The 24832-nt window shown below is 42.5% G+C and overlaps 1 protein-coding gene across 1 annotated transcript in view; it reads left to right on the forward strand.

The window, feature by feature from the left end:
- Window positions 1-2254: 2254 nt before the first annotated feature.
- The window catches only part of THBS4 (thrombospondin 4), a 49777-nt gene continuing 27199 nt past the window's right edge, over window positions 2255-24832 (forward strand). Inside the window, exons 1-7 of the mRNA XM_029218904.1 lie at window positions 2255-2528; window positions 7896-8099; window positions 19288-19535; window positions 22914-23022; window positions 23413-23495; window positions 23832-23883; window positions 24104-24306. Coding sequence (XP_029074737.1) covers window positions 2441-2528; window positions 7896-8099; window positions 19288-19535; window positions 22914-23022; window positions 23413-23495; window positions 23832-23883; window positions 24104-24306 — 987 coding nt within the window. The 5' untranslated portion in view covers window positions 2255-2440. The remainder of the gene's footprint in view (window positions 2529-7895; window positions 8100-19287; window positions 19536-22913; window positions 23023-23412; window positions 23496-23831; window positions 23884-24103; window positions 24307-24832) is intronic.

The following is a 24832-nucleotide window of genomic DNA, read 5'->3' on the forward strand; positions in this document are numbered from 1 at the left end:
ACACTATCATGGCAAAGGCAGAGGTGGAAAAGTAAGCAAATCCAATCACACACGTATGTTTTTTACTTCTGCTTGTAGGAGTTTTGCTAAATTCTTATTGACCAAGAAAACTACATGGTCAAGCCTAGAGCTACAGCTGGAAAGCAAAAGATATATAGATAACAGTGAAGCTTTGGGGCCATTTTTGCAATCTACGGCACGAATGGATTACTAACATATCACAACCTCTTATCCTGCTTTACAGTACCAAGAGAAGGAAAGTAAATTCAATGAGCTACTTACTATCAAGTGTCAGCACTGTACTTGGAATTAGGACTATGAAAATAAATGAGATAGTGCTAAAGAGCTCAGTCTGATATTGGGGAAAATTTAAATAAATTAGTACATTATTAAAATAAATTAAAATTCAGTGTAAGTGTTAACAACAGATATTTTAATGAGGTGGCACAGAAAAGACACAGATTAACTCTTTCACCTCCTTTACCATATATTTCACAGCCAATTTAATGAATTTTATTGTAATCAGATTTCCTCTTGATTCTGAGAACATGAAGAAAAAGCTGACTGAGGTTCCCCAAAGAATAGTCTCATAAAATGCAGTCTCTTTAAAAACAAAACTAAATTGTAAGTTCTATTAGGCTAGCAGAAAGTCATTTGATTCTTTTGTTGCTCAGGTACACTTAGTAGTCATCCAGTTTCAACCAAAATTTATTGTGTGCCTACCTGTGCAAGCTCTTTTGTTGGGAATTTGCTAGGGTTTGGGGATGCCTGGCAAAGATGACTAAACAAAGATGACTTAAAAAAAAAAGGTATCTGCCTTCCAAATAACTTAGTCCTACTTACTCTGAAGTCCGTTGCATAAAACATATACAAGCAGAGCCATTGTGCTTAAAGTAGAAGTTGGGGGCCTGGAGCTCCCTCCAACCCAGGCCACTCCTGAGGACACCGTTTGGTGGCTTGAAGATTCTCGAGTCTAATCCATCTCACTAGTGTACAGTGACATTGCTGGAAACATGTGCCCTTTGTCTCTTCAGTGCTCTCTTATATGTAGACATATGGTGACCCACTCCATACAGAGACTTAGTGCAATGCGGCCTTAAATGAAGCCTGGATTAGAACTATGTTAGACCCCAAATAGAAAGGAGCTCTGAATATAGCTCACAAATTTTCAGGTCATTAGCTGTAAGTGGAATCATAATTGGTGAGGGGTTATTCTAGCACAGTTTGGGAATAAGAAGATGAGTTAATCTTCCAGTTTATGGCAGATAGCTTCTTAAACTTTGAAATGGAATTCTTTGAGATTTAAAGATAGGGATATAAATACTTTGCTGGATTTTCTCCATTAGTCAAGATTGTTTAAGAGGAAAAAGTTTGCCATTGTTCTGAAATATTTTTTCCTCTAATTAATCCACATTATTTTTAGGGAGCTTTGCCTAGGAGGAAGACTAATTCCTTATGTTCCTTCCCTCTCTTTTAGGTCCTACTCCCATAGCTTTAAACTGTCACTTGGAATCTTTTGGGAAGGCGGAACAGAAGTGGGCAGAGTGTTTGGAAACCGGACTGAAAAATTCTCCATAAAACACTGCCATCCTATAAATGGTTCTGTCTGGATGGATTCCTTGAGATGTGTTTTATTTCCATTGAAAACTCAAAAACTTTGAAACATTCACCGTTCACGTCTCAAAACTTGATGGGGAAAATATTCATCATTTAAAGTATTCAAGAAAAGCTTTCTCCGGACCACCAGTTGTTCTCCGGACCACCTTAGGAGGCAGAAGTTCCCGGAGAGCCTTCAGGGCTCGTTGGGAAGGGAACCCAAGATGGGCGTTATGAGCCTGACCAAACGATGTTCTTCTGTTTAGAAAAGAAGAGGTGGGGGATGGATGGTGCCCAAAGCTAGCGGGTCAGTGTCACTTTCTTCCTCCTTTGCCCCGCTCTTCTCCTTCTTCTCTGTCCTGCGTGTCCTCACTTTCTCACCAGCCCCGCGACTGCTCATCCTTGCACTTCGCATCCTCCTAACCCCCTCGTCCGTGCGGGCCCGGCGACTACGCCCACCCACCCAGGACCGGGTCGGCCCAGGGCTCCTTCCCGTCCCCAGTCCCGAAGCTCACGCCTCTCTCTCTGCCGCCCACGCTCCCCGCTCCGGCCGCCCCCATACTTCCCGGCCAAAGGGGATCCCAGCCAAGTAGGCCGCCCCGGCCTCGGCCCTCCCCCACCCCGGCCAGCCAGACCATAAAGCGCCCTGCCCAGCATCCAGCGCGCTCAGCTCCGCGGCGCCAGGACGCGAGCACCGCCCCCGACGGCAGCCCGGACGCCGCGCTCGCCTCACCTGCGCTGCGCGTTGGAAGCCCGACCGAGGGGCCGCGCGCCGTCCGCCCTCCCAGGCAGGGCCCGCGGAGCCGTGAGTCCCGAGCGCCCGCGGGGAGCAGGAAAAGGCAACATGCTGGCCCCGCGCGGAGCCGCCTTGCTCCTGCTGCACCTGGCCCTGCAGCCGTGGCTGGGGGCCGGCGCCCAGGCCACCCCCCAGGGTAAGTGGGAGCGAGCCGGGGCGGGAGCCACGGGCCAGGGTCCCTCGGTCACGGAGCCCGCCGTTCCGCGGTCCACTTGGGCGAACGGAGGGACCAGCTCCGCGCGCGGCTCGGCCCCTGGCTCCTGGGGCCTCGCTCGGCACCTCTCTGTTTTTTATTGTGATTGGAAACGATAAAGATTAGAATTTTCGGAGATTCGATTATCCAGCGATGAGACCAATTCCCTATACAATAGTTTGGGGGATGCAAAACTTATTTTCAGGCTAGGCAAAGACGTGGGGTTTCCAATCTTATGGCGCGGCCCTAGACCTCGAACACGTTCTGTTTGAAGTAGGGCGAAATCCGCATTCCGTCCCCCGCTGCTCTCTCTGGCCGGCCCTCCACTCAGCCCAGCATCCTAAATCCTTCGACGCGGCAGGAGCGATGTTCCCACCAGGTGGTCTGAGGCTGATATCCCCAAGAAAGGTGCAGTATGGCTGTATTGCCCTGCCACTCGCCTTTTTCTGCTCCAACTTTGTTGGGACCTCAAAACCTCCTTTGGGAGTTGGCTTGGTCTCTTGATTCTTGAGGTAAATTGAACTGGAAGGCTGAGAAATGGGTCTTTCTCTACAAAGAGGTTAATAAGTTGATGAATAATTTGAAAAGCCACCTGGATGATCAGTCTTCAAACCCCTTTGTGAGATGGGGTGAAAAGAACTGTTGGGCAGAAAGCACTTAAGCTTAAACAGAATTTTGGAAAGACCAAAAGGAAGAAATTATTTAAGCAAGAAAACATCTTAGGGCTTTAACTGGCTATCTAGTGATGACCTTCATCTGTTTGAATTGATGCCTGGGGTTAATTTTTACTGACTAAGGAAATAAAGCTGGAAGAGACGCGCAACTTGAAGTAAAAATTGCTAATTCAAGGAAGGCAGAATGAAGAAAGTCTGTGCTGGTGCTCTCCATTCCCTTCCCCTCCCACTGCAGTAACTACCCATTTAAACTTTGCGTTTCACCAGATAACTCATTTTGATTCCAGACCAGGCAACCAGAATTGTGTTTTCAGGGGGTAGTGAAACTGCTTTTCGTTTGGGTTGAAATGTTTAAAATGCTGTACTTTATAGTATTTATTCATTGTGACCTTGCTTCTAGGAAGGTAAGAAAGGAAGCCTTCTTTAAAAATTAATGTATAATTGGCATATAATGTTATATTAGTTTCAGGTGTACAACATAATGATTTGATCATTGTATACATTGCAAAATGATCACCACAGTAAGTCCAGTTAACATCCATTGCCACACATGACTGCAGATTTTTTTCTTGTGATGAGAACTTTTAACATTTATTCTCTTAGCAACTTTCAAATGTGCAATACAGTACTATTGACTATCGTCACCATGCTGTACATTACATCCCCATGGCTTATTTATAACTGGAAGCTTGTACCTTTTGACGTCCTTCACCCATTTCACCCCCACAACTACTACCCCACCTCTGGCAACCATCAGTCTGTTCTCTGTGTCTATGAGCTTGTCCTTTCTTGTTTGTTTTTGTTTTTAAGATTCCACATATAAGTGAGACCATACAGCATTTGTCTGTCTTAATTACACTTACATAATGCCCTCAAAATCCATCCATATTGTCATAAAGGGCAAGATTTCCTTCCTTTTTATGACTGAATAATATTCTATTGTGTGTGTATCACATTTTCTTTATTCATTTATCCGTTGATAGACACAGGTTGTTTTCATATCTTGGCTATTGTAAATAGTGCTGTGATGAATAACTCCATATATCTTTCGGAGTAAATGGTTTTGTTTTCTTTGGCTAAATACCCAGGAGTAGGATTGCTGGATCATATAAGGTAGTTCTATCTTAAATTTTTTGAGGAACCTTCATACTGTTTTCCATAGTAGCTGACCCAACTTACATTTCCACCAATGGTGTACAAGGGTTCCCTTTTTCCCACCTCCTCACCAACACTTGCTGTTTCCTGTCTTTTTGCTAAGAGCCATTCTAACTGGTGTCAGGTGATATCTCACTGTGGTTTCGATTTGCGTTTCCCTCATGATTAGTGATGTTGGGCATCTTTTCATGTATATGTTGGCCATCTGTCTATCTCCTTTGGAAAAATGTTTTTTCAGATTTTCTGCCCACTTTTAAATATGTTTGGTTGTGATTTTTTGTTGTTTTGTTTGTTTTTGCTATTGAGTTGTATGAGTTTTTTTATATATATTGGATATTAACCCCTTTTCAGAGATGTGATTTGCAGATGTCTTCTCCCATTCCATAGGTTGCCTTTTCATTTTGTTGGTTTCCTTTGCTGTGCAGAAGCTTTTTAGTTTGATGTAGTTCCACTTGTTTACTTTTGCTTTTGTTGCCTTTGCTTTTGGTGTCAGAAAGGAAGCTTTTTGACACAGTTCAAAAGTTTTCTTATTGCAAACATTATTTAACAGGTTTGAATTCATGGGTGTAATATTTTGTGTTATATGAATTCTTGACGTTTGAACACACAACTTCATGGTGTGTTGCAGGTATGGATTTTGCTTCTCCTTGGACAGAGCTGCCTGTTTTATGGAGACTTGAAATCAGGCTATACCTAAATTATCTGGTTAATTTAATTGCTGTAGATGATCTGATTAAGTCAAGTTTCTGATAGATTCTTTATTGAGTTGATTAGTTTGCAGTTATCAGCTCAGCTGAATAATTTATCTCCTTTTTCCTCTGAGCTGCCTTGCTAGTCTTATTGGTAAGTATTCAATTTTCATACAGTGATGGTTGGGCTCATTGGTAGCAGTAATTTCACCTGTAACACTAGAAGGTTGTGCTTAGATCCTGGCGATATTACTAAAGCGTCATAACATTAGTAGAAATTTGTGGTGTCTCATTTCCTTTTCAAAACACTCTCCAAACTCATTACTAACTAATCCCGACTTGGCCTCTTGAGAGTGAAGCCAGTGGATTAGAGGAACCATACAGATTGAAATGCGGTAAATTTAGTTTCAGCTGAATTATGACGTAATCATGGTCAAAGCAAAAATCAGGAATACCAAGAGTTTAGTTTTGCATGCAGTTCCCAAACTTTTAAACACACCTCTTTCCTGAAGATGTCTTGTCCTGAATGGAACTTTTAAATATATTGCCTTATTTCCCTTTGCTCCCACTGGTGGAAATGTAAAGTTTCCAGTTCTCTAGAAATTTAAAAATTCTATGCCCCTTTAGAAGTACAGTTGGCAGCAGTCCTCATGTTTGGGGAATGTGGGATGCTAGAAAGAACATAAGAGATATTCTGCTTTCCAGCACTGCTAGTATTAAAATCATTATCGTATAAGGTTCTTGATACACATGAAAGAAACAATACAGATCCAATCTGAAGACATATCGTCTTTTAAACTAGGCTGTTGCCTGTTTGTTTTATAACTATTTTTTATTACAAAAGCAACACCTGTTCATTGTAAAAAAAAAAAAAGAAAAGAAAATTGGATAAGTGAAAGCAAATAAAATTAAAAATGTATAATTCTTCAACCCAGAGATAGCTACTATTCTTGTTAGCATTTTGTCATATTGTTTTTCAAATCTTTTTCTGGGCAAATACATATTTCAAATGGGATCATGTTATACATGTAATTTTATCATCTGTCTCCACTTAATATATCATGAGCTTTTTCCCATATCTAAGTATTCAGCTGCATTACCCTTTTTAATATATAGTAATTTAATATATAGTATTTCTCTTTTTGGGTGGACCAAAATTTATTTATCCAGGGCTCTAATGTAGGACACTTAGTTTCCAGTGTTTTCATACTATAAATATTTTGTTGAACATTTGCGGTGCCACAGGATGGCTTCGGAGGGCTGAAATCCCTGTAATCTCTGTCAAGCCTTTCTGTCTCTGTTAAGAAGAGACAAAGTGCTCTTCCAGCAAAGATTCAGGTTTCCCACCTCTTCCAATTAGATTTTCACATAACTCCTTCCTAAATAGAAATTCTAGAATTAACACTGGTGGTGAATCTCCTAAATAAATTACCATATCATCCTTTATTTTCTTAAGATAAATTCCTTTTGTAGCAACGCTAAATCAAAGAGCATATGTGTCTTAGGGCCTTTGATATTGCTATTTAAACTGGCTTCAAAGTGTTTATACCAGTTTAAATCTTACCCACCAGTATATGAGTACCCATCTTCCTGAATCCTCACCAACAGTTGGGTATTATTGTATTTATTGTTTTTCCAATTTGATGGTGAAAATAATACCTCGTTGCTTAAGTTAGCAATTCCTTCATCATTAATTAAGCATATGAACAGTTATATATATACTTATTTGCCATTGTAACTCTTTTTCTGTAAATTGCCTTTTCATGTTATTTACCCATTTTTCTATTAGGATGCTAATTTTATTGATTTGTAAGAGCTCTTTATAAATTATGGGTACTGTGACCCTTTTTAGTAACCAGATTATTGTATCCAGGAGACAGCTCTGGAGCCTGAAGTTCCTGCAGGCTATGGAATTGTCCAAACGATATTTGCATAAACCAAGAAAAATACTAAGTAACTTCTAGTGAGTATTACCCAAATTTGGCCTTTGCCTTTTAAATTAACTGGACATACTCTCTCATAGCTTTCATAAAATTTGAGAGAAGGTGCTGCTGACTCGATCAAAAGCAACTTACACAAATATACATGCAGGTTCTAGTTTTTGTAGACCAACTCTATCAGTGAGGTTACAATCAAGAAATAGAAACCACGTTGTATGGTTTTGTTTTGTTTCCACATCGGGATTTCTTAACAGAGAAACACTGGGGCACTGTAAATGCACAAAGGGAACGCTTTGGTCTCACAAAGGTAGCAAACTGTTTTGTTAACAGTGTATCTCCTACCATACCCCTGCTTTCTGCTGCATATTCCCTGTGTCACTTATCTCTGACCAGGAAAAGACAACGGTCCAAGAGACACATGAGGGACCCCAAGGCAGAAATTCACTACTAGGGGCCATAAGAAAAACAATGACTTGGACGCTGTTACCTGCGTCCCCCACACCTTATACGTTAAGCCTTTAGTATGAAGGCTTTTAGCTTTTATACTAGCCTCTCCCTAGTGGGCATTTTCAGAGCCACTTCTTCAGCCAAAATGCAATTTTGGGTTTGCAAAGTTTGTCTTCTCTTGGGGGCTATAAGCTTGTGATGAATATTGTGCTCTATTTCTTCTGGTTCAAATGTCCAGCCACTGTAAGAGTGATGAGGAAGAACTGGCGAGTTTGGCAATGTGGAAAAATGATTACAGTATCAGTTTACTTCATAGCTTACTGTCAAATTGTCTCCCCTCAAAAAACGTGTTTGCCCCAAAGTTAAACCTTTCACTGATTGTTCCTTTCTCCCCATTCTCCGCAGTCTTTGACCTCCTCCCATCCATCAGCCGGAGGCTGAACCCAGGTGTCCTGCAGCCAGTCCTGACAGACCCCACCCTGAACGAGCTCTATGTGATCTCCACCTTCAAGCTGCAGGCGAAAAGTTCAGCCACCATCTTCGGACTTTACTCTTCAGCTGACAACAGCAAGTATTTTGAGTTTACTGTGATGGGACGCTTGAACAAAGGTAAGGAGATTTATAGAAATAATTTTCTTAAAAATCCTCTCTGCCTATTCCAGGATTTGGGGTCTACTTTCCTTCAGATGGTTCCATCCACCATTGATTTCAGTTTTCAATACCAAATTCCTCTGATTGTGCACTTACCTGTACAGGGAGGGTGAGTTGATATCGGGAGAAAGAAGGAAGAATAGCTTGCGGCAAAAATGCCCTTTGACATTGTCCGATCCTCATGTTATTCTGGATCCAGTTCTGGAAGGGACAGGACCCAGGACCGTTTGGCCACTCTGTTAGTCAGCTTGAGCTGCTATAACAAATACCATAGACTGGGTGGCTTAAGCAACAGATGTTTATTTCCCACAGTACTGGAGGCTGGTAAGTCCAAGGTCAAGGTGCCAGCAGATTTGGTTCCTGATGAGAGCCTGGATCCTGGCTTGTAGACAGCCACCTTCTCACTGTGTCCTCATATGGCCTTTCCTCAGTGTGTGCTGGTGCAGAGAGAGAGAGTGAGCTGTGTCTTCCTTTTCTTGTAAGGACACTAATGCCGTCATGGGGGTCCCACCCTCATGACCTAATCTAAACCTAATTAACTCCCAAAGGCCCACTTTCTAATACCACCATATCGAGGGTTCGGGCTTCAACATATGAATTTGAGGGGAACACACACATTCAGCCTGTAATAGCCACTCACACCATTCTTGTGCTCCCTTAGAAGCATGTGGCTTAGCAGACCTAACTCCTAGCTCTGCAAGCACCTCCCGGACTTGATGGAGAGAATATATCTCAGTGGTAGAACGAAATGAACAGCTCTCTTTTCTACCTGTTTTGTGCCAATTTACACAGGTCTGTCACTTGTTTGTTCCCTCTGCTGTCAAATGTTTCACTGTCAAATTGAGTTCCTACATGTACTAAGAAATGACTTCCAAGGAAAAGGTCACTATTTTTTCATCTCCTTCTCTTCCACCCGTGCCCTGGGGACAACACCTGTTCCTGCTTATTGAGGAATGTGACAGATACGTGTCCATGGTGCTCATGCTTTTAAAAAAGGACTGGTCCTTCCGGCGAGATTTTTTATTTGTTTGCTCTACAAAGTAGATATTTCTAGTGCTTCAAACTCTCTGAGATTCTAATTGTGATTGAACACTTAAAGCTGCAGGTGTTGGGAGCTGAAAGAAATTCCTAATTCTTAGCATTCATAGGACTATAGAGTTAAAAGCAAGAAGGAATGGGCTTTTAACCCCTCCTTTTATGTCAAGTTCCAATATCCTCCCTCCCTCCTTCCATCTCACTCACAAGTCTGCTTTCTCTGTCTGTTCCTCATGGCCTCTCGGGCTGAGGTGCAGTTTCAGACAATGAAGGGAGCTGGGGACATGATTCATGATTTAGCAGATGTTTCAACCATTCCTGCTCCCTTTGCCCCGCCTTCAGCCCTGATGGGAGGTAATTTCACCCATCTCTCTGCCTTGATTCTGACAACCCCATTTTGCCTCACATCTCTTGAAGGAACAGCTCATTGTCTAAGAACCCAGCTACTCAGTTTATCATCTATAAAAGCCACCCTTCTTCATCTAAAGGGCAGTAGCTTCTCACTAAATTATTTTAGATGCACTGGAAGGTTTTTCTTTTAGCTCGCTCAGCTTAGTGGCTAAAAGGCCCTCTATAGAGCCAAAAACTCTGCTTCTAGCTTTTCACTCTCTCTGAATCTCACCCTCTATCTCTAGATTGGCCATTGTAGAAAAACAAGCAACTTCCCCTGAGCTGATGCTTTCTGTTCACTCTATAGAAGCCAGGGTAATGCTAGGTACATGGGCAGGTAGATGGATAGGGAAGGGGGTTGTTAAGTGCGTTTCCTTTGAAGAATCACCAGTCATGTGAGTCAGCTGTTAATACCAGCTGATCTCCATGTTAAAGGAGAAAAAAAGAGGACAGGATTGAACACCTTTCCACCTGCCAACCTACTAGAAGAGATAAAAAGCTCTTAGAAAAAATATTTTTTAAACGGAGTCCTAAAAGAATCCAGAGATGACAATTCTCAGAAAACAAAGAGGAATTTATAACAGTATTAGAGTTGAAGAATTTGACACAGAGAAGATTCCCTGGAGCAATAGGAAAAAGGACAGAGATTTGCCATCCCTTGTAAATCTGAAAGCTCTAGGAAGGAGCAGCAGCCCATTGTGACTGGAACAAGAAAGAAGTCACTGGGTCCATCAGGTCCAGAAAAAGATGGCAGCATGTGTTTGTGACTCCCCATTGAGGTGTTCAGTGGTGGTGCTGGGCTGCACCCTGCAGGCCTCGAGAAGACCAAAAGAAGAGCCCAGAACAGTGACAGAGACATCAACAGTTTATTGGACAGGGGATCTTACATGTCTGCAGCAAAAGGTCCTGGAGCAACATCCCACTGTATAGAGCAGACAGCAGGTGGGACATGGCAGCGATCTTTGCTACTCGGAGGAGAAGGAGGCTACCATGTATGGGGGAATTGACGTCAGGTTGGCTCGTCAGTTACCAGGGAAACCGGCAGCCGGGGCACATCCCTCACAGCCCCTCAGGTTAACCGCCATCATGAGGGCAGAAGTTTCCCTTTAATAAACTAGCAGGTGGAGGCGTTCTGGCCTAAGGATTAGAATAAGCACTTGCCGGAGCAGGGGGTAAGCACTTTCATGTGAGTAGGGAGTAGGTGAAGCAGGGACTGGTTGAGCAGGGGAGTTACAAAGAGCAAGAGACCATCTTCAGTGACCTGACCGTTCAGGGGGCCATGCACACCTGCCATGATTTGTGGAGAGTGGGGGGAAAGCATCTTCCTGAAAGGTGAACCCCAGTCCGTTATTCAACTGACAAGCCTCAGCTGATCTTGTCTTCTGTTGCTTTGCATGGAAAACAGCGAAACAAGAGATCAAGATGTATCTCTCATGACTTAAAGCACCAGAGTAGGAAATAGGACACATCTTTCCCTCTATTAAAGGTTATGGTTTGGGAGAGGGTGACTGCACAGATGGAATCGAAGAGAGGATTTGGTTGTCTGGGCCTCTGACGAGCTCCTACAAGAAACTAAAGTGTATTCCATGAAGACTGCAAAGAATGAGTTTGCCACTGAGCTTTCTGTTTCTGCCCTCTCACTCCCAAGGCATCCTACCATGGTCGCCTCGTTACTGTTCGCAAAGCGTAACATGGATCTAGTTACGCCTGACTGCAGAGACCTGTAGTGGCTTCCGATCCCAAACTGAATAAGGTGCAATTGCCCAGGCTGGGCATTTAGGGCTTTCTATTGCCTGACTCCCAACCAGCCTTTCCAGTTTATCTGTCCTTGCAACTGTCCGTGCAGCCTGTGCTTCAGCTGGATGGACTAACTACTGTTCCCTGGATGCAGCCATGCTGTCGCTCCTTCTCTGTCCTTTTGCTCTTGCCCTCTGCTCCCCCTGGTGCATGCCCTGCACCATCTCAAGTGACTGAAATCCTACACACGTAAGACGCGTCTCCAGCTCCTCCTGACACCTTTCTTTATATGACTTTGTACCTCCACAGAAGGTGCTACTGTTGGCTTGCCTTGTATTTGAATTACTTAGAGGTCTTTTCTCCAGTAGGTTATAAGCTCCCCTAAGGCAGGGACTGAGTGTATACTGCAGCACATAGCACAGTGCCCCGTACATAGAAGTGGCTCATGAAGAGACTGGATAGAATAAATGGAGGCTGAGAAGAGTAGCTTTGTTTAAAAAAAAAAAAAGACATTGTTGTGGAAATTCTAGATGTATACAATGTCACACAGTAGGCCTGGCTCGGAATCACTTTTTGAATGAATGAATGTTGAAGACCATTTGGTTGAGGATGTAAAAGTGATACAGGTAGTATTTCTGATAGAAATGTTCTATCAGATTATTAGTAATACAGTGGTATAGAAATAAGCATTCTATAGAAACCACCTAGCTGGGTAGAAGATATGGTTGGTGATTTTCTTGAATCTGGCATAGAGACAACTTTCCAGTTAGTATCCTGAGTTTGAGTCACAATTAAAAGTCTCAGGAGCTGTGTCACCATGAATGCATCTCTGAATCCCCCTGAGCATCGATTTACTATCTCTAAAGTGGGGATGATAACAGCTACCTCCCAGGTTGATTGCAAGAACTGACTTACATAAAGTATAATAACTTAGAGTCTGAAGCTCAATAAAAACTTCAGGTTACTATATTAGATAGATTAGATAGATAGTGAGAGACAGAGACACCTTTCTATTATTTAGGCAACTGTCTTCCAAAAATGATGAGTCGGTGAACTCTTGGCTTACCTTAGTGAAAGCTTCACCTTTCAGAAAAAGCATGAGAGGACCGCTTCTTTAGCCTTAATTTGAGAGCCACAAAAAAACAACTTGATGCTGTGGAAATGAAGGGAACTCCAAGAATTAGCAGTAATGACTGGAGAGAGCCAGGCTTCTCATCCTATGACAGGAGAAGTCAAACGGCTCAGAGTAGTTCTGAAACCTGCAGGCTAATGAGAGATACAGCTTGAAAGAGATGGAAGAGTTTAAAAGTTAGAATTCTGGAATTCCCTGGCTGGCCAGTGGTTAGGACCCTGAGCTTTCACTGCCAAGGGCCCGGGTTCAGTCCGTGATGGGGGAACTAAGATCTCGCAAGCTGCGTGGAGAGGCCAAAAAAAAAAAAAAAGAGTTCTAAACCAAATAATGAAGGGGAAAAAATGAGGTGCCTCAAACGCTTATAATAATATTTACTTATGGAGCCATTACAATGAACCGGGGCCATGCTAAAGGCTCAACGCTCATTTTCCCTTTTAACTTTCACAGTACTCTTATGAGGTACCCTTGAATGAACTCAGTTTTAAAATCATGATATACAGAAAGTGGAAAGAATTTTCGTGAACTTTAGGACAAACCTTCAGAGGGTTGTACTGTTTTATTCATGCATTTGGGGATTTCCTGGAAAAGAGAGCTGGGATTATTTGAAGGCAAATAGGTTTACTAAAAATAAATCCTGCCAAATTTTTTAATGAATTTTATGAAGTCACTCATTATACCTTTCTGAATAATATAAAAAAAGAATAAACTAGATAAATAGTACTGTTAGGAGTTGGTAAATTGCCTTATAGCAAAGTATCTAGTGGTTTTTGACAAGGCTCTGTCTTGGGCATTGAACTTTTCAACATATCAGTGACTTAGGTGGAAACATAGTATTTTAACATGTTTGCAGTTGGCACAGAGCTGGAAAAAACAGTTGAACATGTCAGATGCCATTATCAAGATTTGCAAGGTCCTACCTGGCTGACACACAATAGGCCACCATCAGATTCAATTTAACAATAATAAATGTAAATCCATCCTCTAGGAATGAAAAGTAAATTGTAGGCACTCAGGATGTGGAAGGCCCATCCTAAGCATCCTAGTCAACAACGTTAAGAACCAAGCAATGTTGAGCACAGTGCCTGGCACTTAGTAGTCGCTCAGAAATGTTTGCTGAATGAATGAATGAACAGATACAGTGACGCAACTTCTTTTTAAAGCTTTTTAAATTTTAGGCTTCATTAATACACACATGTGGCCAGATTAAGGGCACTGATAGTCCCACTGCACACTTAATTGTCCAGCCACATCTAGAATACTGTGTCTAGTTGTGAGCACATCTCACAGGGACACTGTCAAGTCAGAGACTACCTTAAGGAGAGTCACCAAGCCAGCATCCTTCTGGATCCCGTTTTTTTTTTTTTTACCACATCACAAGTCAAAAAGTTAAAGGAAGTGGAGAAATCAAGGAGCCAGACAGAAGACATGAGAGAAGTGCAAGTTGCCTTAAAATATTTGAAGAGTATCATTTCGATTGAGGATAAGATTATATCTGTCTATAGTTCTGAAGAGTAAAATTAGGACACACTGGTGGAAGTCGGAGGAAACAGATATTGGCTCTGAATTAGGAAAATCTTGGGGAGCAATCCAAGAGTGAAATGGGTTTTTCTGCAAAGTAAAGTTCTTTGTTACTGGAAATGTGCTGGTAGAGGCTGCACTTTTACTAAACGGATTTGTGAAATGAGATATTAAGCTGGATGACTTATAATGCTAATATTCTGTGGCTCTACTAAGGCTAGAGAGCATTCCATGGGCATTTAAGAAGCTGCTGTGCACCTCTCTCCTATAAGGTGACCTTGGGATTCTGTGCACATTTACAGCTCTGTTACCTACCTGATAGTTGTTTACAGTGATGCCTCGTAACTTAGCAAAATATAAAGCCCTTTGCAGATGTTCAGTATAACTGCTGTGCTTCCTTCCACTGGATGGTTTCTTTGCTCCGTGTGTGTGTGTGCGTGTGCGTGTGCGTATGCGTATTCTGTAAGCTTTACATTGGTTTAAACTGCTACAAAAAAATTTCAAAACACACAATACTGCATTTATCACACCTGAGAGTCACCCAGAGTACTTTTAGGACAAGCAGTTTGATGATTTACCTTTTATGTATTTCCAAAGCACTAAAGTTAGAAAGACCTTAGCGTATAGGGCATAAAGATAAATGAGCCAAGGCAAACAAGAATATCCGTCACAAGAAACATTAATGGCAAGAAGTCTTTTTTTAATGTATAGTTATTTAGAGAAGAAGAGGAAAGGTTGACAGCAATTGCTTTCATCATATATTTAAAAGTGCCAAAGAGCAAAGCCATTCGCCAAGCAAAGCCATTCGCCAAGCAAAGCAGAAAGCCCTGGACTACCTTGCTGAGTTTGCTGCCTGCAGGCCAGGTCACTCTGAGTTTCTTTGCCCAAGCAGACAAAATATTATCATTTCCAGTTCTTTAAAGCTGGTAGCCTGCTTCATAGCTTTGACATTCAACACATCATAATATTTTTGACCGCCAAGTCTGTCCACTTTTCAAAAAGCACCTTTTGAAAGTTTTCCCAAGATAGCAATATTTCAAATCTTCATTGCTTTGGTTTGCTTCTTCGTCTTCATCCCCCGCCAGTCACTGAGATGGTTTTAATCAGGCCGGGCTGCGTGGCTCCTCTGTCAGGCTGGTACCCAGACATGGAAATGCAGCCATAAAACGGGGCTGCAAACTCTCAAGTACACAAAGATGCTAAGTTTAGAAGGAAAGGGTTTATGTACGTAAACTAATAGAAACTGCTCCCCACACTTTTAAAAAGATTGTGGATTAAAAAAATCAGAGTAGGGGGCTTCCCTGGTGGCGCAGTGGTTGAGAGTCCGCCTGCCGATGCAGGGGACACGGGTTCGTGCCCCGGTCCAGGAGGATCCCACATGCCGCAGAGCAGCTGGGCCCATGAGCCATGGCCCATGAGCCTGCGCGTCCGGAGCCTGTGCTCCGCGACGGGAGAGGCCACAGCGGTGAGAGGCCCACGTACCGCCAAAGAAAAACCAACAGAGTAGATACATGAATACTCTATTTTATCTATTTTTTCATTCAACAGATAGTTGTATTTGGTGTTTTCAGATGCTGTGGTGTATGGGAAAATTAGTAAGAAATAGACTGCTTGTCCCAAGAGTTTATGCTTTAGCAGAGAAGATGAGAAATAAACAAATATACTAGTACCTACGTTTGTATAGCAGCTTATATTTTTGCATTTTCTTATTTGACCACCACTGAAAACAGAATTACATAGGAAGGACAGCTTTTATTGACTCCTTTTAATAGTTTAAGAAGTGAACACTTCAGGCCCAGGGTCACATAGGGATTAAGGGTCCGAGCCATGACTGGAACCTGAGTCCTGAAAACGTATACCTAGCAAAGCACCGAGAAAGTGTTAGGGAAGATGAATGAGGCAGTAACTTCCAACCATGGGGAAGATGGAAGACTAGAGGGAGTCTGGTGCATTTGAGCTGGATCTTGGCTTCAGACTTGTGGCAATGATGGAGCAGGAAGGAGAGGAATGGAGAAGAGAACATTCGCACAGAAAGAAAAGGATGAGGGAGGCTGGAGGAAGCTAGAGAGGGGTGAAAATGGGTTATTAGAACTGGTCGTTCAGCTTGGCTGGTGATCAGCAGAATGGAAGGTGGCAGGAAGGTTGGGCCCGTCCTGGGATAAGTTACACATTAATTAGGGACCACTAGGGAGCTAGTGAATGATTCCACTGGCTCGCTTGTGTGTTGCATTGAAAAGGCAATCATTTGGTCAAAACAGTCCTGTAAGAATGTCAAGCTTTCAGTCCAGAAAAACTGCATAGAAAGAGACCCTCAGCAGGAAGGTAAGTAAGGAATCTGGCAGAGAAACCCAGAGATAGAACAAGGTAGAGGCAGAAACACCGTTTGAAGACCTGCAGCCTTCAGTTCTAATCAGAGGAGTTCTTGGTACTCGCCCTGAGAGAGAACAAGGCTGAAATCACCAAGCACACTTGTTTCAGTGAGAAGCAAGCAAGAGAATGGAATGTGCCTCAGTTGAAGAAGCAGAGCTGTACCCAGTGACGGTTTTCCTGAGTGCGTTGCTCCCTGGGGTGCTAAGGGGCAGAAGTGGGCTGGAGCCAGGAGAAGACTGCTCCTTCTGGCTTCCAGGCCTGATTTTTCACTCCTTCTGGAGGCAGAAGTGATGTCTTACTGGCTCACTTGTATTTTCCCCTCTGTTTTGCTCCCCTCTGCTTGTGTGTATGTTGGGCTAAGATTGGGCAAGGTGAGCACTGGGAAAGGGGGACCAGAGAGAGGAAGGGAACCATGTCTGCTCTCTCCCCTCCAGTGGTGCTGCTTCTGGAGAAGGTCAGGGAATCTCCCAGGCTGCAGGCTCCTGGGTTGTTGAGGCTGTTTCTAGACTCATTGTGACTGATGGGAGAATGCTGAGTTTTCTGAGCAGGTGCCTGTCGACCCTCTGGGGTAGTCTTACTGCTCTGAAGATAAAATAAGTATAGAAGCACTGAAGTAAGGGGTTTGCAATAAAAAAGAAAAATGAAAAAATGGAAGCCATAAGCAAAATGAAAATTATTGGATCAAGTATGAAGAATGGTAAATGTCAAAGCACTTGATAATTTTCTGCTAACGGACCTTGTGAAGATGGAAGTTTCCATAAGTCTTCTTTTCCTTTTTTTCCTCTTGCTCTTGTCACAAGATCTACGAGCATGAGGAATCTGTCATTTCAGTGCTGCACTGCAACACAAAGCAAGGCAGAAGTCTAGCGTGCCCTTAAATGACAGCAGGAACACAATGGCAGGTTTGGCTGCCTGCAATAGATGTTAAATTGCTACTCTCTAAACTTTTAAATTTATATGTGAAAAGCTTTCAATGCAATCATTTAATTATTCATTGAAAGTTTATATTCACAACATTAATGTGCAACTGTTATACATAACGTACTCCACTAGGTACTATTTATAAAATTAAACTTAGCGATTCAGTTATGAAAATAAATCATGGCCCACATGGCCTGGAAGGCCTGCTCAAAGCAGGCAAGGGCCCATGAAAATATGTTTCCTTTGAATTACACAGAAATCCCAGGAGAGAAAGACCAAGGGTATTTGTTTTAAGCTGCTCTGTGTATCCTCTTAAACTGTTACTATGAGGAACAGAGGTTGTGGCCATAATGAAAATGAGGAGATCCTGAGTATATGTGTCTATGACCTGGTTGAAGTCTGGTAGTCCAAGTGGTGTTTTCACTGGCCTGTAAAAACGCCAGGGATTTGCAAAACTATTCAAAAAAGTAAAGAAATAGACGTCTTAAAATATTGAATTAGTGCATATATTTGGGTTCATTTTCCCCCTCTTTTGTGTACCTTATGCCTCCAATTTCCAGCCATGCTGTTACTATTATAAATTCTCAACAATATTAAATAAAGGGGTAAAAAAACTCTGTTGTATCCCATGTTTAAAATACCTCAAGAATTTCTACTCACGTCTTTTTTCTTTCTCCTCATACCACATTTACTTAAGTCTTACCAATACTTTGCTTCAGGAAACGTAGTAATGTACTACAGCCATAGAAAGGCCTTCTAGCCAGTCTGTTCTGTCAGGTCTTACCAATTCTTCTCTCTCGGTAAGCAAGTGGCAGTGACCACGTGGGCACGAGAGAAGATCTCCTTACTCCTCAGGGCATCTCTCTATACCACAGACCCTGATGCCAACTGGCCCCCTCCAGCCATGGTCAAATGGGAAAGCAAATCTAGTCAGGGTTTAGAAGGGTGGGGAAGTCAACCTAGAAAGTCTAATGTATTTGGAGGAAGTCTTCAAAAACATCTTTAAAATTTCATAGTAGGGATTATTTTTTCTGGCAGTATCGCAACATAAACAGATATTCCTGGCTGGCTACTCCATGGGGCAGCACCAAGTTGGCATTTACATTTCACAGAAGAGGTATCTGAGGAAAGATGGTCCCAGTTACTTGTTATGAATCATATAGACTGACTGTAGCACACTCTGGGTTTATGTGTGGAATTCATTTTTTTCTTTTACTTTTTTGTATTACATAAGTAATGCATGTTTCTTGTAGAAAAATCAGGCAATAAAAATGAAGAAAAGGAAAAAAAACACATCGTCCAGCAATGACCGTATTAATATTTCCTTCTAATTTTCTGTATATGTGTATATAAGTCTGTGTACATACCTACATAGTTTTTTCAGAATGAACCTGTACTGACTCATAACCTTTTTTTCACTCAACGTAATACTGGGAATGTCTTTTTGTGTAAGGTAGTGGATCTCCCATGAAGTCCTTACAAAGGCCTATCCAGGCCTAGCATTCTTTTAGTCATGGAATAAACCACACTCAGTTTCAAATTCTAGTCCTGTCACTTACTGTGTCCTTGTGCAAGTTCCTTCGCTTATCTGAGCTTCTCTTTCCTCACCTGTAGTCATTCCAGTTTCGTAGGGTTGCAGTGAGGAGAAATTAAGTGTTTACAGCAACGAAGGGCAGCACCCAGCCCTGTAGTAGTGCTCAGTAGATGTTTGCGAATTAGTGAATTCATGCCCTCAGGAGCTTACTTGGATGTTACTTGACTTTTGATGGGTTCTACTTGCTCATCATTATCTGAAATTATTCTGTTTATTTTCAAATTTACTACTTATTGTCTCTCTTCATGAGCACAAAACGTTCTCAGCAACAGAGTGGCGGCCAGTGCCTAGAAAAATGCCTGGCACACAAAATGTTGAAAATTTATGGTGCTGACTTACGTGCGTCTTTCCAATGACCCAGCCTTGCCATCGTCACCTGGAGGCTGTGCAGCACAGAATCACGCCCTTTCCCTTTATCTCATTATTCGCTGACCCGTGCTTGGTTCTAGCCATCCTCCGTTACCTGAAGAATGATGGGAAGATTCATGTGGTGGTTTTCAACAACCTGCAGCTGGCCGACGGCAAGCGGCACAGGGTCCTCCTGAGACTGAACAATCTGCACCAGGGAGCTGGCTCTGTAGAGCTCTACGTGGACTGCTCGCAAGTGGATTCCATTCACAATCTCCCCAGAGCCTTTTCTGGCCTTGCCCAGAGTCCTGAGGCTGTTGAATTGAGGACTTTCCAGAGGAAGGCACAGGTAAGAACCCACAAACCATTCTCCAAACTGGAAAGATGAGTTTCTGAAGCTTCTGCTGAACGCAGAAGAGTGGGCTGAGGTCAAGAGTGGGTCTAATTTTGGCTGCATGTTAAAAACACCTGTGGAACTTAAAAACCGACTGCTAGAGGGCCCACCCTCCAGACAAGTTAAATCAGAATCTATAGCGGTGGTGCCTCGGCATCAGTATTTTTTAAAATACTGATTCTAACGTGAAGTCAAAATTGAGAGCTGCTCTTTTAGATGATAAGTGGAGACTTTGGCGATATAATTGTAAAGCAGGAAAGGAATAGCAAAAAGAATAGCAAAAATTTTTAAACTTTCTTAGGGCAATAGGATGATCTACTTGTAATCTTTCTATAACGTTATTATATTTTTAATGAAAGTAAAAAAGAATGATTGGAAATTGCCAAGCACCAGGAACAACATTTTTCACAGGTCTCACTAGAGCATCCCTAACAAAAAGACCCTTATTGCCAACTTAATTCCATGAGGCCTTACAAATCACATCACTTCTGTCTTCTGTTTTATGCCCGGTTGATGGTATTTTTTTTCATCATATCGTTGCACCTACTCTAGAAATTGCCACATATGCTTCTCTTAGAATTTTGCGCTAGGGGGACTTCCCTGGTGGCGCAGTGGTTAAGAATCCGCCTGCCAATGCAGGAGACATGGGTTCGAGCCCTGGCCCAGGAAGATCCCATGTGCCACAACTACTGAGCCCACGTGCCACACCCACTGAAGCCCGTGCTCCTAGAGCCCGTGCTCCACAACAAGAGAAGCCACCACAATGAAAAGCCCATGCACCACAACGAAGAGTAGGCCCTGCTCGCCGCAACTAGAGAAAAGCCCGCGTGCAGCAATGAAGACCTAATGCAGCCAAAAATAAATATAAAAAAATAAATAAATTTATTTTAAAAAAAAGAATTTTGTGCTAGGAAATACCTTGTTTCCTATAAATAACTAGTAGTATTCTTTGTCTTTTCCAATTATTACTATAACTGCTCATCGTTTCAGAATTTCATCTGATACGGAAGTCAATCCCAAAATCAGTAACTACGTTCATCCACTGTGGCCCATTGTTTTATATATTGCAATCACTATTTTCCACTTCTATTTCATTATTATATGCTTTAAACTATATGTGCTCTTACCAAGTTATTCTGAGCCCTTTGTGTAAAGAAGCAGGGTGTAAACAGTAATTTCCATTGTAACTAGGAATGCTGAGGAGTTTTAGATAATAATGTAAAAACTATGAATCAGATACTAGAATTTGTGCTTGAAACATAGGAAGCATTTTCAAGCAGAAGTTTCAAGAGAGCTAAAATCCCAGTTTAGAGAGAGGGAGAAAGAGTTGTATATATATTTAGTGTAGATTTATAGAGAGAGAAAAAAATTAATGGAGAGATATGCCAAACTTTATTTCTGAATCCCCAGAGTAGCCCAAATAGTCAGAATGACAGTCAGAAATTGTGTCACTGACATTTCAGAAATTAGTCTCCACCAAATAAGTCCATTTCTAAAAACCAAGGTCATCAGAAACATGGAATTTTGTCCAAAAGTCCTACCTCCTTAGACTATCAACAAGGACCACAGTGCTCTGTCTTCATAGTCACCTTCTCAGTCAGTCAGTCAGTCAATTAGTCAGTCAGTAGGCACATTCTAGGCATTAGGCCAAACAGTCATGGCTCTGCCTCCATAAAGCTTATGGTCTGATTCCAACAAAATACCTATTATGTAGCACGTGTTGTATACATCTTAACTTAGCTAAATGAAAAAGCAGAGTCCCTCTGAAAATCCTTAGCATGCTCATTTCTAAAATAAGAATGATGACTTTATGTTGCCAGTTAACATAAACATTTTCTATCATACATATATAAAATAACGAGTACAGTAAAAGCTACAAAATTAAGGGGTGAGAAAATTGACTGTGACTAACAATGAATGATGGATATAAACCAGTAATGTGAAAATATATGAAAATATACATCACAGAATATACAGTTTAATATCACTAATTATTAAAGAAATGTAACTCAAAACCACAATGAGTATCGCCTCACACCGGTCAGAATGGCCATCATCAAAAGGTCTACAAATAATAAATGCTGGAGTGGGTGTGGAGAAAAGGGAACCCTCTTGTACTGTTGGTGGGAATGTAAATTGGTACAGCCACTATGGAGAACAGTATGGAGGTTCCTTAAAAAACTAAAAATAGAACTACCCTATGACCCAGCAATTCCACTACTGGGCATATACCCTGAGAAAACCATAATTCAAAAAGACACATGCACCCCAGTATTTATTGCGGCACTCTTTACAATAATCAGGTCATGGAAGCAATCTAAATATCCATCAACAGAGGAACGGATAAAGAATATGTGGTATGTATATACAATGGAATATAACTCAGCCATAAAAAGGAATGAAATTGGGTCATTTGTAGAGACTTGGATGGACCTAGAGAGTGTCATACAGAGTGAAGTAAGTCAGAAAGAAAGAGAAAAATAAATATCGTATATTAACGTATATATGTGGAATCTATAAAAATGGTACAGATGAACCTGTTTGCAAGGCAGAAATAGACACAGATGTAGAGAACAAATGTATGGACACCAAGAGGGGAAAGGCGGGGTGGGATGAATTGGGAGATTGGGATTGACATATATACACTAATATGTATAAAATAGATAACTAATGAGAACCTGCTGTGTAGCACAGGGAGCTCTACTCAATGCTCTGTGGTGACCTAAATGGGAAGGAAATCCAAAAAAAGAGGGTATATATGTATACGTATAGCTGATTCACTTCACTGTACAGCAGAAACTAACACAACATTGTAGATCAACTATACCCCAATAAAAAAGAAAGAAAAAGAATATACGAAAAAAAAAAAAGAATGTACGGTTTATTCCTCCTCATAATACAAGGAAACCAGAGACTTTGCTAAAACCTGAATCCAAGATACCCTAAGAACAATAGTGTTTAAAATTGGGGTCAATGTCTTATTCATTACAGTCTAAACTCCATAAACAAACAACTCTTAAGAGGCTCCTGCCACAAAAGAGCTTGTCTACCATGAAGGAAAACTGCCTTTTCTCTTCTCTGAGTCACCTTCATGAGCTCTCAGACCACGCTGGACGCCAGCACTCTCCTGAGCTACTGGTTTCTTCCATATTTGCTTCAGTCAAAAGGATAGGGCTGGCAGGCTTCAGGAAAAAATGCAAACCCACAAAATTATGTAAAGTGTCAGAGTCCAAGTATTCAGGCCTACTGTGTTATGAAAATTGTGTGCGTCTGCAAGCTCACTGGCTTTTGAATGACATCAGCAATGTATGGTATGAATCCGATTTCTTCCAGGACTCCTTGGAAGAGCTGAAGTTGGCGGTGAGAGGCTCGCTGTTCCAGGTGGCCAGCCTGCAAGACTGCTTCCTGCAGCAGAGCGAGCCGCTGGCTGCCACAAGCACAGGTGTGGGCTCTTGGGCAGTTTGCACACCTCCGTCAACACAAAACCCCCAGGCCCCCGGCTGGACTGGGTCCCATCCCAGAAAGGTGGGCTGTCGGCAGAGCAGCCCTACAGGATCATGTACCTACAGAGATGAGGCTCTTGTGCCAAGTCCAGGGCAAGGAATGTGTTCATTGCACTTTTATTAGTATAATTCATAGGAATTTGGAGTAACCAGCCCAGCGGCATCATTATCATTATGTTTTAGATGAATTAAATGAGTTTTACCCTAAACTAAATTCCTGTATCTTAGGTTCTTTGTCTTGATGGTCTCTGGGAAATCATTTGTTTTTGAGTCACTGTAGAAATAGCTGTCACTGACTGAATGCGCCTTACCTTCTGCTGTTCCTACAGGAGACTTCAATCGGCAGTTCTTGGGGCAGATGTCACAACTAAACCAGCTACTGGGAGAGGTGAAGGATCTTCTGAGACAGCAGGTAACAAGTAGGACATACCATCAGAGAAGGTCCAGTCTTATCAGAGAAGCTCTGTGTTGGAGTTAATGGATCTGCAGGCCTGCAGAGGCAGGGAGCGGACCTGGAGCCTGACCCCAAGTGGCCCCGTGCAGCCCGCTGCCCTGGGGCTCTGAAAATGGGGGACCAGCCTGTGATAAACACACCAGGGCTCCATGCAGAGTGGGAACTACCAAGAGCTCCTTTAACACTCCTTTAAGTACTGCTTAATAGTTTGCTACTCATGGATTCTTTCACCCCTGGATTATACATCAGGAACTCCTTTTCCATCTTTTTTTTCCTCCCTTCCCATTTCTAAAGGTCAAGGAAACATCATTTTTGCGAAACACCATAGCTGAATGCCAGGCTTGCGGTAAGTGCTTTTCTAGTAACTGGTGCATTCTGAGTTGGACCAGCAAATGCCAACTGATGATGGGCCTGGGTGGGTTAGGCTCCACTGGCGCTGGTTTCTGGAGGTTTGGCACAGAGGCGGAGGGAAGGGAAAAGAAGTTCACTGCAAAACTAAGCTTGATTCTGTATCAGCTCTGTTTTCTTGGTGGTTTATAAGCCTGTGGATGATGGTTTTCCTCTAGGTCCTCTCAGCTTTCAGTCTCCAACCCCCAACACCGTGGTGCCCCCCGTGCTCCCAGCATCCCTGATACCCCCAGTGCGCCGGTGCGATTCCAACCCGTGTTTCCGTGGCGTCCGATGTACCAACACCAGAGATGGCTTTCATTGTGGGCCCTGCCCTGAGGGCTACACAGGAAATGGGATCACCTGTTCTGACGTTGATGAGGTAAAAGTTCAACTAGATAGGATGGGGCTCCCTCAGTATCTTGTACATCCGACAGCTTATGGAAAAAGAAGCTATGTTGATGACTAAGGGATGACTTGGGTTGTCCTCCAGGCTACATAAAAAGTACTCCCTCAGGAATCCTTAGAGATCTGTGATGGTGGGAAGGAGGAGGCATGACACGCAGTTGTGGCCGTGATCATTGAGTCTCCCCTCCATGGTTCCCACTTTTCCGGTTTGTGTTACTACAATGCTGAGATTTCAGCCTTCAACTCTAACATTGATTCTTTCTCTTAAGCAGTCTCTGTGACAATTGTGATTTTTCCACACATTTGCAAACATGGGAGGGGAAAGATCTGGGTAAGGGTATATTTCAGGGGTTGCAACTGATTGCTTCAGGCTTCCTAAAACAGAGGAGCAGACAGGAATCTCAAACCAATAAGATCTTTTGAAGAGGCCCCATTATCTGTGAGTAACCAAAAGTGCCCAGAGATGGAGCCAGAAGGACATACAGCAAATACGGGCTGTT

The sequence above is a fragment of the Monodon monoceros genome, unplaced genomic scaffold, assembly GCF_005190385.1.
Source record: "Monodon monoceros isolate NGI ecotype Baffin Bay Population unplaced genomic scaffold, NGI_Narwhal_1 Super_Scaffold_12, whole genome shotgun sequence".
In the NCBI taxonomy this organism is placed as follows: domain Eukaryota; kingdom Metazoa; phylum Chordata; class Mammalia; order Artiodactyla; family Monodontidae; genus Monodon; species Monodon monoceros.